The sequence below is a fragment of the Halyomorpha halys genome, unplaced genomic scaffold (assembly GCF_000696795.3).
Source record: "Halyomorpha halys isolate HHAL.00 unplaced genomic scaffold, Hhal_1.1 Scaffold1568.1, whole genome shotgun sequence".
In the NCBI taxonomy this organism is placed as follows: Eukaryota; Metazoa; Arthropoda; class Insecta; order Hemiptera; family Pentatomidae; genus Halyomorpha; species Halyomorpha halys.
In genome coordinates, this window is record NW_027106096.1 from 150007 (window position 1) to 163977 (window position 13971).

Here is a 13971-nt window from a genome sequence, read left to right on the forward strand (position 1 = left end):
ATCAACTATAAATGATAGAAATATCACTATGAACTAGTCCATAGTGCATGTAAAGAGTTTCTAATTGAGACCTACTAGAATTCCTTACGTTGCAAATTTTCCAAGATATAATTTTTCTAAAACAAATATTTGTTTGCACATATCGGGGGGAAAACGTTTATGAAATTATTTTGTCAAATATCACAAAAATTACTCTAACTTATGAACAACTTTCTAGTACGAGGGTGGTTTGAAAACTTCTCGGAATCACCGCTAGAAGTCAGTGCTAGAGCAACGAGGTTCCCGCGCAATAATCACACATTTTTTATGGGTGAATACGTGGCGTGAGTGATAGTAACAACTCTTTGTTGTTGTTTTATGCTAAGTGATTTGTGACAATGGAAAAAACTCAGATTTAAGTAGTGATTAAGTACTTTGTAATGAGAGATATAAATGCAAAGGAAATTTATGCCGACTCTCAGAGCATACTGGGGGACTCTGCTCCTTCATATTCAACTGTTGCCAAGTGGACCAGCGAGTTTAAATTTGGTCGGGTGAGCTTAGATGATGATCCGCGCAGTGGATCCCCAAAAAGTACTACGACCCCAGAATCTATCGCAAGTGCATAGAAAGGTCATAGAAGATCGTCGACTGAAAGTGCGTGAGATTGCTGAAGCAGTAGGGATGTCATCTGAACGGGTATATCACATTTTGAACATATACTTTATGAATGTAAACTATATGACCGACAAAGAGTTCAGCTAATACAAGATGTAATACTGAAACAAGGAAATTGGCCTGAACCAGAACACATACTTTGTACTAAATTTAAGATAGAGTTGCTAAAACTCATAAAACAAATTGACTTTGATCAGCGGACTAATTATAGAAGGGCAATCAATATAAAACCTCTTGTTTGTGTTTGGTATATTTCCTTTTATCTTTTTTTTTTTTGTTATTATCCTTTTTTTCTTTATTATTAATTATGTGTTTTGTTTTTAGTTTTTGCTTTACTTTTTTTGAAAATGTTATAATCAATGTAAACAACTATATATACTAAAATACTTTTTGCTGTAAACATAACTACAAATATATGTAGAATGCCTTTCATGGTATGGAACATGTATAAAATAAATAAACTATCTCTTTATGGGTTTGCCATTAAGAGAAAAAAAATATATATATATATACAAGAAAATAGGACAACTTCATACTTAGGAAGTACTTATATACAAGGAAAGAAATTAAGTAAATTACACTTTATTTTATACTTGGCAGCTTACGACTAAATATTTTTTCAAATTTAATAATACTTGATTATTTAATATTTTAGAAATAATAATTAATTCAAATAAAATGGAATCGATACATACCTATTGCAGCTGAAAGAAACTGCCTTGCTGGTCCAGAAACGATCTTCTCTCACCAGAAAACTAAGGCCAAATCTCAACCTTAAGCTTCTCCACTTCTTCTCGGAATGCATTATCCATTCCAACCATCTGCTTCGGATCCATAACACTACGTTTACATACCACCATCTCTATTTGAATCGCTAACGCTAACGGTTGTAGCAGAGCAATGATCTTCGGTCCTCCCCCGTCGGGGATATGTAGCGAAATCGCGTCATTAACAGAAATCTCTAGATTAGCTGATTCTAAGCCAATAATCTGGGTATAGTGAGCCCTATGAGCCACTAACATGCGTAATGCGTTACTTCAAATGTTAGAAGTAAGATTAACTCACAAAATAGAAGGTGTGTATTCTATTAATGAGTTGTTATTTAGAAAGTAGCGTAAGTCCATTTAGAAAAAAAAATTCAAGTTAGCTACTTTAATAGTTTTTACTTTTTTTTTTAATTCTTAAAAAAAAACTGTTACCAATGTATTAAAAATCATTTAGACTTTGTAACAAAAAAATTTGCAGGTTCATGAATTGATGAAAAAATTTATTTTGAAAAATGTGTAAGTTTTCAGTTTCAAGTGGATACGGAAAATATGAAAATTGAAACCTCTTTATGCATAGTTGTCAACGTACCAGTTTAATTATATGGGCAACGATTTTCGATGAACAATGTGATTTCAAATTTACTTTCCATTCGTACAGCACTTACTAGAAAAACGGTCTAAGCTTCCAACACATTACAAAAAACTGATCCACATGACTGTAATAAGGCCAATCTGGACATATGGAGTTGAGCTTTGGGGCTCCACAAAACCTTCGAATTCCTCTCGTATTCAATCCTTACAATCCAAAATCCTTCGTAAAATCCTCAATGCTCCTTACTTTCTCACAAATAAAATCATACATAAAGACCTTAATGTTCCCTACGTAACCGATCTATCCCGAACCAGATATCACTCCTTCCATTATAAATTCCCTAACCTCTCAAACCCCCTGGTTTCTAATCTTGCACCTCTTCCATTCCTGATGGAACATATTTTACAATAGTCAGTTTAAAAAATTGAACTTTGAATTATTTCAAAATAATTTATAAGAAATAAATTAAAAAAAAAAAAAAACTAATGCATTCATATTGGATATATTAAAATATCCATAAAGAAAACTTGTGAAACTTAGAGGATGAATTTCATTGTAAAAATAAAATATAAACACAAAAACGCTAAATTGTACTTAATACTTCAACTCTAAGCATCGAACAGTCAGTGTCCAGAATAGCACCTGTTCACATATAGAAGCGCATCATTATTGTTAAATTTATTGCTCATCCTTCACGAATTTCACAAAGTCATAAAATAGTTTCGAAAGAATAAATTTATTCTAAATAAAATAAAATGTAAGGAATTAATTTCAACTAAACCTTACAAACTGTAAGGCAAATTGTCAAAGGCAAACTGCCTCTGAATTCTATAGAGCGCGGTTCCACTACAGTTGTTCTGAGCCTATTCATAATTTTTGTTCTCTCTTTATTATTTTAATGTTTGATTTTTTTTTGTTTTCTTTAATAATTAATGCTATTAGGCGATTACTTAACCGATTCGCCCGATTTATCCCAAAGCCTGGAACATATTTCCAAAGATAAAAGTGATGTAGACCTACATGCAGACGAATCCAATAAGAAGAAATCTTGAACCTACCGATTTACCACCAACAATTATAGTACGCTATTAAGTTACTTATTTATTTTATTATGCATTGGGTTATTCACTATCCAACTAACCGGCAACAGTATAAACATTATGTTATTGGATATATACAACTATAGAACTATGACAAAATACTATGATTAAATTGAATATCATACATTATCTATTAATAAAAATAAAGATTTAAATGTAGAAATTATATTATCTGGCAATTATATCATCTTAATGGAATTAAGAATCCAATTAAGGAATTAAAGGCCAAATTAGACTCAAAACAATTCGAAGTTGTATACATATCCAAAATACTGAATAAGGATAAAAAACAATTCCTCTTTATTCAGTATTTATCAAAAACAATCAAATGACTAAAGATATTTTTAATCTTGAATATTTATTTTATGCAATAATAATAGTGGAACCTAAACATAAAAACCTTGATATCCGTATGTGTTCAAACTGTCAGAGATATACCCACATAAAAAAATATCGAAATTTAGAGTCAGGGTGTTTACCCTTGCACTTAACACACCTTGACACATTACTCCTCAAAATGCCCGTTAAAATTTACGGATAAGCCATTTTGTGTAAATTGTGAGCTTGAGCTCTTAGCTAAGGGATTAAAATATTATCAAACCATAAAAATAAAAACAAACTCACCTCCTTAGCTAACACTCGTGAATCTGAGAATAATTCAAACAGACAACCTAACAGAATTATTTCAAAATTTTCATATGCTTGGTCCTATTTGGCCAATATGAAAATGACCGGAACAAAAAACAGTTAATCACGACAACGAAATGAATGGTGAAAATTTATTGTCTTCATTAATTAAAATTATTATCGAAACTATTAAACCATATTATCCACAAATTATGAAATATGTATCCATGCTAGTGGCGTCTTTCTTTACGAATGGACCTTGATTAAACAAAAGCTTATCTACTGTTGCTAATTCTCTGCTGACTAACTGCGCTTTACTATAAATCAAATATTATTCCATTAATTCTGAAATTTTTTTTTCCATCACAGAATCAAGAAAATTAAAAATTTTCCTTGAATCAAATTTCATCGATATATCCTGCATAATAGAGACACATTTATCCCAAAATATCAAATAGAAAATCTCAGGTTACAAAATCTTATGTAATGACAGTCGACTCCAATCAGACTACAGTGGTGTAGCTTTAAAACTCGTAATTAAAAACAATATTAGCGTCACTGAAAATATTATTTTCAATATTTTTTTCATAGAGATTGGTTTGGTTCGTATACACTCGTCTCCTACCGCCGTCACGGTACTTTATAAATCACCAGATAAAAAACTACTTTTAGACAAAATTTTAAAATTGTTACCACCAGGGAACCATGCAATAGTTTTAAGTGACATAAACAGTAAGAAAATTTACTAGAGATGCCGTTAATCAAAGTCTAGCGGAAATACTTTGCTTGACATATGTTCAAGGCACAATATTCAAATACATGCACACCGAATGAACTACTTTATACAGACTAGGCTGCAAACCTGATTTTGAATATGGCGTTAACAAAAAAATATAGGTTTCCTATCTCATCTGAAGTGATCAAAGCTTTAAATTCGGACTGTATCAATTTATTTCTCAACTGAGATCCAAAAATAAACGAAGAGAAAATCCCTCGTTAATGGAGTAATCGAATCAGAAACGTACAAAATTCTAGACGGTGAGAAATTAAAACTAAAAAACATCTTCCTACCGCACAAGATATTGATGAATCTATCTTAAACAGATACATGACGCAATCTAAGATCTACATGATGCAACTGTATGACCTTTCCAGTTAAGAGAAACAACAAGCTCTGGAGCTACCCAAAATCAATGCTTTTAAAAATTAAAGAAAAATCATTCAAGGAGATTGAGAATGCGCTCTTGTTGAAACCTTGTTCACAAAACGAAATGGAAGCACCTTAAACCCGAAACAGAAAAGGATTTGGATGAATAGATATATTCTAAATGTGTGAAATATTTATAATATATTATAAATATTACATATGTATATTAATCAAGTCATCCATCAGGACCTCAATGTTCCATATATTGCCGATTTGGCCAGAACCAGATACCGTTCCTTCCATAACAAACTTCTCAACCACCCAAATCCACTTGTTTCTAACCTGGGTTCTCCTTCATTACATAATAATCCTCCTAGGCGTCTGAAAAGAAGAAGGCCTCGAGATCTTCTCCTCTAGAAATGGTATTGGAGTTCTGTCAGTGGATAGATTCTCCACATGTTTGTATCATGTCACTATGTCACCTACAGCAAATTTACTTGTCGTATATATGTGTATACAGTTGTAAATAACAATAAATAAATTATTAAAAAAAATATACATATATTACATTAGTAAATATTACAAATATGTGAAAGCTGGAACTAATGCACTAATCGTAATGGAAGGTTATGTGGCATCTACTGGATAAACATGAGAAAAGTCATGTAGACAATTATGAATTCATCACCAGCGACGCCGAGAAAACTGAAGTGCAAGTTAGAGAAAACTTTCTCTAATACAAAATGCAAAAGATGTCTGAATTTAGTTAATGGCATAATTGAGGAGTATTTAAATCTTCTCCTGGCAATAGTTCAGCTCCCACCTAAATTCACGGCCCAAAAAAGAAATCCAAGAACTGATTAAGAGGAATAAAATAAATTACTACTGGTTTCTTTATTTTTATCTTTGTCTTTTTCTCAATTAAACTTTTCTTTCTTTCCATTAGAAGTCAATTATTCATGTTATTAAATCTTTCAATTTCATTGTCTTTATTATTAACTTTTCTTTTTCACTCTTCTTAAGAATTTTTTTTTTAACTACATACTTTTTCTTATATAATCCACCGTTATTAAATATTTACAGCATTGTAAATAGTTAGGAGTACCTTGTGCACGAGGCTGACTCCTCAAGATAATTTGTTAAACAAAATAAAAAATGTGACGAAGAATGTAAATATGAGTAAATAAGTAGTAATAGAAAATAAAATATAATATTGTAGAGGTAAGAATTATAAAAAAAATATAATTTCAACAAAATGATAACAGAAAATATATTTTTAAAAAAACATTGTTCAAGTAAATAAATATAATAAAAGGTGCAGAAGAAAATTTAAATGATGAATAATAGCAAATAGCAAATATAGTTAATGTCAAAAACGATTTAAAACAGGATGATTAAATTAAAGAAAACGATATACTTGATACAATGGGCAAGAAAGAGAAAGGGATATATGTTACAATAGATAATGTATAGCTGGACAGTATTATAGATTAGTAGTTTGTATAAAGTTGTGTTTTTTCAGTTTTGTGGTTAACAGGAGAAGATTCTAATTGTATGTAAATACTTTCAGAGGAGAGTCGTTTGTCATGGTTTGAGGCAGTGGCTAGAATGGACCATACTTACAATCTTAATCTTCAACTTTTTCCAAACATTTACCCAAATACATAACCAGGTTAGCTGGGCCAGAGGTCATCACTTTGTCCCCCCAGACGTTTCATCTTATTATAACAACCGCAGAGGCTATGCTAGGAATAAATGATGAATAAAATATATGCAAGCAAATTCTATTAGACCCATTGTGAGATAGATGGGTTGTTTATAACGACGATGTATAAAAAAAAAAAACTAGTCCATTTTCATCAAGTTTCTTTTAGATTTTAAAAAACCAATGTCCTTCTAGAAATTGATTTAAAAAAAATCTTTATTCTTTTTTTAAAATATTTACTTTTGTATATTGAAGGCAAAATAATTGAGAAAATGTTTTTGATTAAGTACCACAATAAAGGTGCATAAATTAATTATTCTTCTAAGCCCTGCCCAACCGCAATGCCATTTACCTGAATTTTATTTACCAAGTGCAGTTCTCGCAAGTGTAATTTGGCGATGTGGAGCCTTAATAATAATAAAACTGCTCAGAGTTCTGAATTGTTCAATTGGGTAGGTAATTACCTATTTAGTCGTTAGAAAATAAAATCTACGAAGTAAGTTCCATTTGGAATATAACTGCATCCATGGAATCTGATAAAATTAATACTGCCCGTATTTTACGTCAATCCCAACTGCCCTATAAATACGGATTATTCTAGGACTGACCCCAAATTTATCAGAAGCTCTCACAGATGAGGAAGCTAAAATTACATTAGTATTTGAATTTTTAAAAGCACATCGCCTTCTTTATAAATTATAACTCCTCTTTGATTTTTTTAAAATTTATTTATTTTTTTTAAATATTTTTATTAATTTTTTTTTACTTTTATCATGCCATAGGCGTTGATGACCAGAGGGTTTTACGCCTTTAAGCAACAATCAACAACAACAATACCGTATTGATATATTAGAGGAGCCGATTTCAAAATTTAGAAGTAGCCAGGAATATGTAGTATGGTGATAGCACAAAGAAGCTCAACAATAATTTATCCAATTGTTGGAATAATCCGAGATAAGCTGGGTTGTAACCCTAAATTTTTAAAACACGAGAATAAAATTAAATAGCTGATAATAAAATCAAATTCTGTGCAGAATTCTATCGGTGTCATAAAACAATATACGGATGTAAAAATATGCTTTTCTGTTTAGGTACGATGACATTTCCTGCATCCATATGTACTACTAAACGCATTAAAAACTGATTCAATAAGAGTTTTATATATGTGGAAGGGTTATAAAAAATTAGAAGCAACAAAATTAATTTTAAAAAATCTCTTTATTTTTCATAGAAAATACATTTCAAATATTAACATATATTCTAGTAAACATTAAATATAACATATTATATATACACTATAAAGAATACTAGATATTCGAATTATTAAAAAAAATCTCATTGGGAGCTTTCATCCCGAAAATTAAAATTAATGTTTCAGGATTTTTAAAAGGAAATAAAGATAAATTAATTTAATAGATGTAAAAGCAAGTATTTCCCCTCATAACATAATAATATTAAGCTATTAAAGTCTATTAACAACAACTATATTACTAACAGGTACACGCTCACTATATACTATATCACATATATCGAGTATTTTATCACAACTATATACAATAAATAATTTTTGAAAGTCGGTATGAAGGAGTTAAACTAAATCTATTCCACGACAACCATTAAGCCGTTGGAGAATTTCTTGCAGAGGAATACCTTTAGTTTCTGGGACCAAAGACCAGGTGAATAGGAAGCCTGCAAAACAGAAAACTGAAAAAAACCAGAAGCATCCTGCCGTTCCAACTGAGGCAATGAGAATAGGAAAGATCTTGACACTGACGAAGGCCAGCGATGTTCCCCAGAGGACGATAATCGAAGTCGCTAGGCTTCTAATATCAATCGGTAGGATTTCGGAAATCACTACGTACGGAACAGGTCCGGCTCCAAGAGCATAAGTAAGAACGTGGACAGATAGGGATACCACCGGCACCCATCCAAGGCTAGAAACGTCGAAGCTCAGGCTGTCCAAGTAAAAGTAGGTGCCAATGGAAGTCAATGCCAGACCCATGAACATATAGGAGACTAGCAAGAGAATCTTCCTTCCAGAACGGTCGACGATGACAGAGCTGATAAAAGAGGCGAAGAGCTGGATGAGACCGACGATGATGGTAGCCCTCTCAGGCGGGATGGTACTGCCAGCCTTCTCGAATATGAAGGAGGTATAAGAGAGGATGGCCAAGATCCCACAGAACTGCTGCCAGGTGAACAGTCCCAAGCCAATCAGCATCCCCATCCGCCTGCCGCGGTTGGACACCAGAGCTGAGTAACTGACGCTTCCATCCTGGCACTTAGTGTTGTAGATGAAGATCTCTTCTTGGACGCATTTAATATCACCACTACGAAGCCAGAGTAGTGAATTGAAAGCTTTTTCTTTTTTTCCCTGGGACCACAAGAATTCGGGTGATTCTGGTATCCAGAAGAACAAGAATATGAACAATATCGGAATTGATAATAAAGTGTAATTTAAAGTATCATAATCCACTACAGCTCCAAGACTGTAAGCAAAGACGATGCCAGCATTGAGGCCCAGTATGACGAAAGATCCAAGAGCTCCTCGAACGCTGTCGGTTGCTACCTCGCTGATGTAGGTCGGAGATAGGATGAGAGCTCCGGATCCTCCGAGACCGTTGATGAACCTGGCAACTAATAGCAGGTAGCGGTCATGGCAGAAGGCAATCAGTCCTAATCCGACCAGGAAAGGTACTGTTACTGAATAACCGCAGAACTTGCGACCGAATCTGTCAGCTATCCTGCTCCATATAAAGGTTCCTGTAATACCACCGAGGAAAGTCAAGGACGCCAACCAGGACACATCTTCTGCGGACAGTTTGCCGACGGGGCTTTTATCGCTCTGCAGCAGGGGCTGGACTGGAGACGGCCATCCGACCGAGGTTCCAAAGATGAATGCCAATATGGAAACTGGAAATGTAAAGAAAACAATTAAGGAAACTCGACAATTATAACAGAGTCGAATACTTAATACAAAATAAAATAATCTTCAGAAGTTTCATGATATATTATTAACATAAAATTAAAAGAGCTATCTTTTCATTAGGAGGTCCTAGATGAAAAGACATCCAGTAAACTGCTTTTAATTTTATATTTTGAGGGTTACAACTAAATATATTATTTTAGATATAATAATTGACTATTTAACATTTTTAATAATAATAATAAAATAATGGATACATACCTATCGCTGCTGCAAGTGCCTGCCTTCCCCTTCCAGGTACGACCTTTGGTGGGATATATCCACCTGAGGACAGGGGTCTAATCTCTACTTTGGCTTTCTCCATCTGTTCTGATCCAACAATTTGTTTCGCGTCTCCACTAGATCTACGGACTCCTACCATCTCTATTTGAATCGTTAACGCTAACGGTTGTAGTTATAGCAGAACAATGATTTTCAGTCCTCCCCCGTCGGGTATATGTAGCGAAATTGGCTCATTAATCGAAATCTCTAGATTAGCCAATTCTAAGCCAATAATCTGGAGGTAGTGAGCCCGACGTGTCACTATCATGCGGTATTACGGCCTCTGTTTGCATACAAATCTGCTCGATCGCTCTGCCACGATGTTTAGGCGTGATAGAATAATCTACAACCTTATCGATTTCACTGAAAGTTGGGGGCATGTACGTAGACGTCACTACTGATTTTTACCTTTAGAAATCCGCATGGAAAGAATTAAGAATTATTGTGCATTAGGTGCGTTATTACTTTTGTAAACAACAACAATAACATAACAAAAGGCAATTACACACAATTCCTCATGGTTTACTACATTCAATAAGGAACCTTTCAAACCGACCAACACAAATAAATAAATAACACTATAAAAAATTGAGGTTTTAAGTTTCAATACACGTAGAATCCAAAAATAAAGTCGAATAAATAAAAAAAAAGACCTTTCATTTGCCACCCACCGTTTTTCTTTGTTTTTCATTAATTTTCTTTTCTTTAAAAAGTATGCAATGGAGTAGCAACCGATTAAGTATGATCTTGTACCTTTTTAATAATAATTTTGCACTATATGATGTAAAAAAAATAAATATCAAAATTAAAAAAGAGATAATAAAATATTTTGAATTTAAAAGTCCAATAACTGATATCTTTTATTTTTTACATATATATTTAAACACACACAAACATGTATTAAATATCTGCTCGTCACATTAAACGACAAGTTGAACGAATCAACATTATCAGAAATTTATACAAATCAAATATTTTAAATATATAGTGTATAGTTTTTAAATGTTTTTTTTTTTTTATTTATTTTTTTTTCGGCCAAGACTCCCATTGGAGTCCTATACTGCTAGTGTATAGTTGTAAATTATTTGAAAACAACGATTTGATTTCGTAAAAACAACACATCTCAAGAATGGAATATTGTCTGAGACGGAACAAAATTTGTTTTTAATATAAGATAATTTTCTAGTTGGCTTATTTCTTACTTTTTTTAAAAAACCTTAAACTCAAATGTTTTACAATTATAATAGAAAGTAATACATACAATTACAATAGTAATAAACCTTATCACAGGTTTATTCTTTTTATGTATATAAATTTACCATTACTGTTACTTTACTGGCCATTTCTAAAACATTTGTTACTTCACCAAATTTGTTTTCTATGTGGATTCTGTGGATATTGATTTAATCAATTCTTTCATCTCAGAACACTAACGTACAATGAAGCAATCTGTAATATCATCTAGGTATTTTTCCAATTGTAATAATCTTCTAGGGCTTAAATGACGAATTTAAAAAAACAAAACAATATTTCCCCTGATGTATCTTTAATTTTGTTTTTTTGAAATAAATTACCAGTTCTTACTGTTTGTAGTAATAAATAGTTGAAAAATACAAGGTTACTAAAGGAGAAACATAGAAAAAAGGATACTCCGAGTTCGAAACGGAAAAAGCCGAGACAACCCGATCTCTCCCAACAGAATCTATATACTCGTAAATACAGCTTCCTTATCTTTTGTTGAACTGTTGTATTGGCCGAAAGAAGGTTGATATTGTTTATTCACACCTCATGAAGCAGTACAATACGTTAGTACATAACAGGAAAATAAAATGTTTTTGTTCAAAATTTTCGCTTTTTTATTTATTTATTTATTTAAACTACAAAAATAGTGTAACTTCGCCACTAACACACAAATCTACAATAAATTTGGAAGCGTAAGTAGTGGTGGTAAGTGAAAGTTGAATGATATTCAATTTTAAACTCTTCTATCTAATTCTAGTTGATTTATTTCATGCGGGTACAGTTATATTTTTCAGACGTTTCTCTTCTAAGTTGAAGGTTTTCAATTAAGATCTTGATCATATCTTAAACATAGATGATTGATTTTATTTCATTTATAGAGTATTAGTCCAATTTAATGATAAATATTGTAGACAATTTTAATTGGTAAATTTTGGGATAGGACAGTAAATAAATTTTATTGACACTTTGTCAAACAAGAGTGGTATTTTTATACAATTATAAAACAAAAAATATATAAGTAATTAATTTTGAACCATAATAATCAAAAATTGTTTTCATTTTAAGCAGTCATATAAATATAGAAGGTTGTAGATTTTTTAAGACAATATAAAGTCATCAAAAACAATAGAATTTTAAATCTCAAAAGTATTTTATTCATAAACTCATTAAAAGAAATCTTAATCCAGGTATTAATAGTATATTTCAGTTATCTAATTATAAAAGTTCGGAAATTATAATCTCAGAAATTGTTTACCTGATAAACACAACCTTAGGAAAAATAATGTACTATTTTAAGAAATATACAGTACTAAAGAAGCTTTGATAATATTAATCGATCAAATTATTGTCTTAAATCAAATTATTAAATAATAAGCGCTTCTATAGAGTTTTATTATCAAGAAAAAACTTATCATTAAAACTAAAATACTTTTTCTCGTATACTAAATAAATTACAGTTAATGAGAAAAATAATTTGACTTTTGTTACATTCATTTAAGATTATATGAAATTGATAATAAAGAGAAGTATAGTGATTGCGAAAAAATCCAGTTGAAATCCAATGAGTTTCTAATGAAAATAAACGTATTAGGACATTTTTCACAAAAATATATTTTATATTTTACCTTTTATGGAAAATTGGTTTTTTATCAAATCATTTTTTTTAATGAGTGTATGAATAAAATCCTTTTGAGTTTTAAATTCTATTGTTTTTGATGACTTTATATTGTCTTAAAAAATCTATAACCTTCTATATTTATATGACTGCTTAAAATGAAAACAATTTTTGATTATTATGGTTCAAAATTAATTACTTATATATTTTTTGTATTATAATTGTATAAAAATACCACTCTTGTTTGACAAAGTGTCAATAAAATTTATTTACTGTCCTATCCCAAAATGTAACAATTAAAATCGTCTACAATATTTATCATTAAATTGGACTAATACACTATAAATGAAATAAAATCAATCATCTATGTTTAAGATATGATCAAGATCTTAATTGAAAACCTTCAAATTAGAAGAGGAAAGTCTTTTGTTACTTAATTTGACTTTTGTTACATTCATTTAAGATTATATGAAATTGATAATAAAGAGAAGTATAGTGATTGCGAAAAAATTGGAATCCAATGAGTTTCTAAAGAAAATAAACGTATTAGGACATTTTACACAAAAGTATATTTTATATTTTACCTTTTATGGAAAATCGGTTTTTGATAAAAAACCTACAGTATTATATTTTTATGAACCTGAAATATCACTGACAATATGAAAATACAGAATTAGTTGAATTCGCCTTTCTTGCATTAAGCAGTATACATTGTACACTCGACAATTTTTTTATTTTGGCATTAGAATATCAAAAAAATAATAATTTGAATTTTGGATTATATAATAATAATAATAAATTGGGTAGCTATCTGGATAATATGAAAGACAAAATTGACTTAAAAGATAAATTAAATGTTGTTTATAAAGTAAATTGCCAGGATTGTGAAGGTTTATACATAGGTGAAACATCTAAAAAATTAAAAACATGATTTTTTTGTTTTGATCAACTTAAGATCAATTGTAAAAATACAAAAAATATCAAAACTACAGCATTGGCACAACATAGTATTAAATATAAACATCAATTCGATTTTAATAATCCAGAAATTTTAGATATAGTTAAGAATAGTAGGAATAGAAAAATAATTGAATCAGTACATATTACAAAAACCATTGACAAAGCAATCAATTATAAAACTGATACAAAAACTTTAGGCACACATATGAATATTATAAATAAATTAACGTTTTAGTTTTTATGTTGGTTTTATATAATATAGAATTATTTTAGACATTTTTGTTTGTTATTGTATAAAAAAAGAGTTTATAA

The 13971-nt window shown here is 30.7% G+C and overlaps 1 protein-coding gene across 1 annotated transcript; it reads right to left on the minus strand.

Moving 5' to 3' along the window:
- Positions 1 to 7911: 7911 nt before the first annotated feature.
- LOC106690071 (facilitated trehalose transporter Tret1) lies at positions 7912 to 9992 on the minus strand. The gene is made up of 2 exons (XM_014435345.3): positions 9783 to 9992; positions 7912 to 9508 (listed from the first exon to the last, which is right to left on the minus strand). The coding sequence occupies exons 1-2, from the start codon at positions 9940 to 9942 to the stop codon at positions 8184 to 8186; spliced, it is 1485 nt and encodes a 494-aa protein (XP_014290831.1). The 5' UTR covers positions 9943 to 9992; the 3' UTR covers positions 7912 to 8183.
- Between the last annotated feature and the right edge of the window lie 3979 nt (positions 9993 to 13971).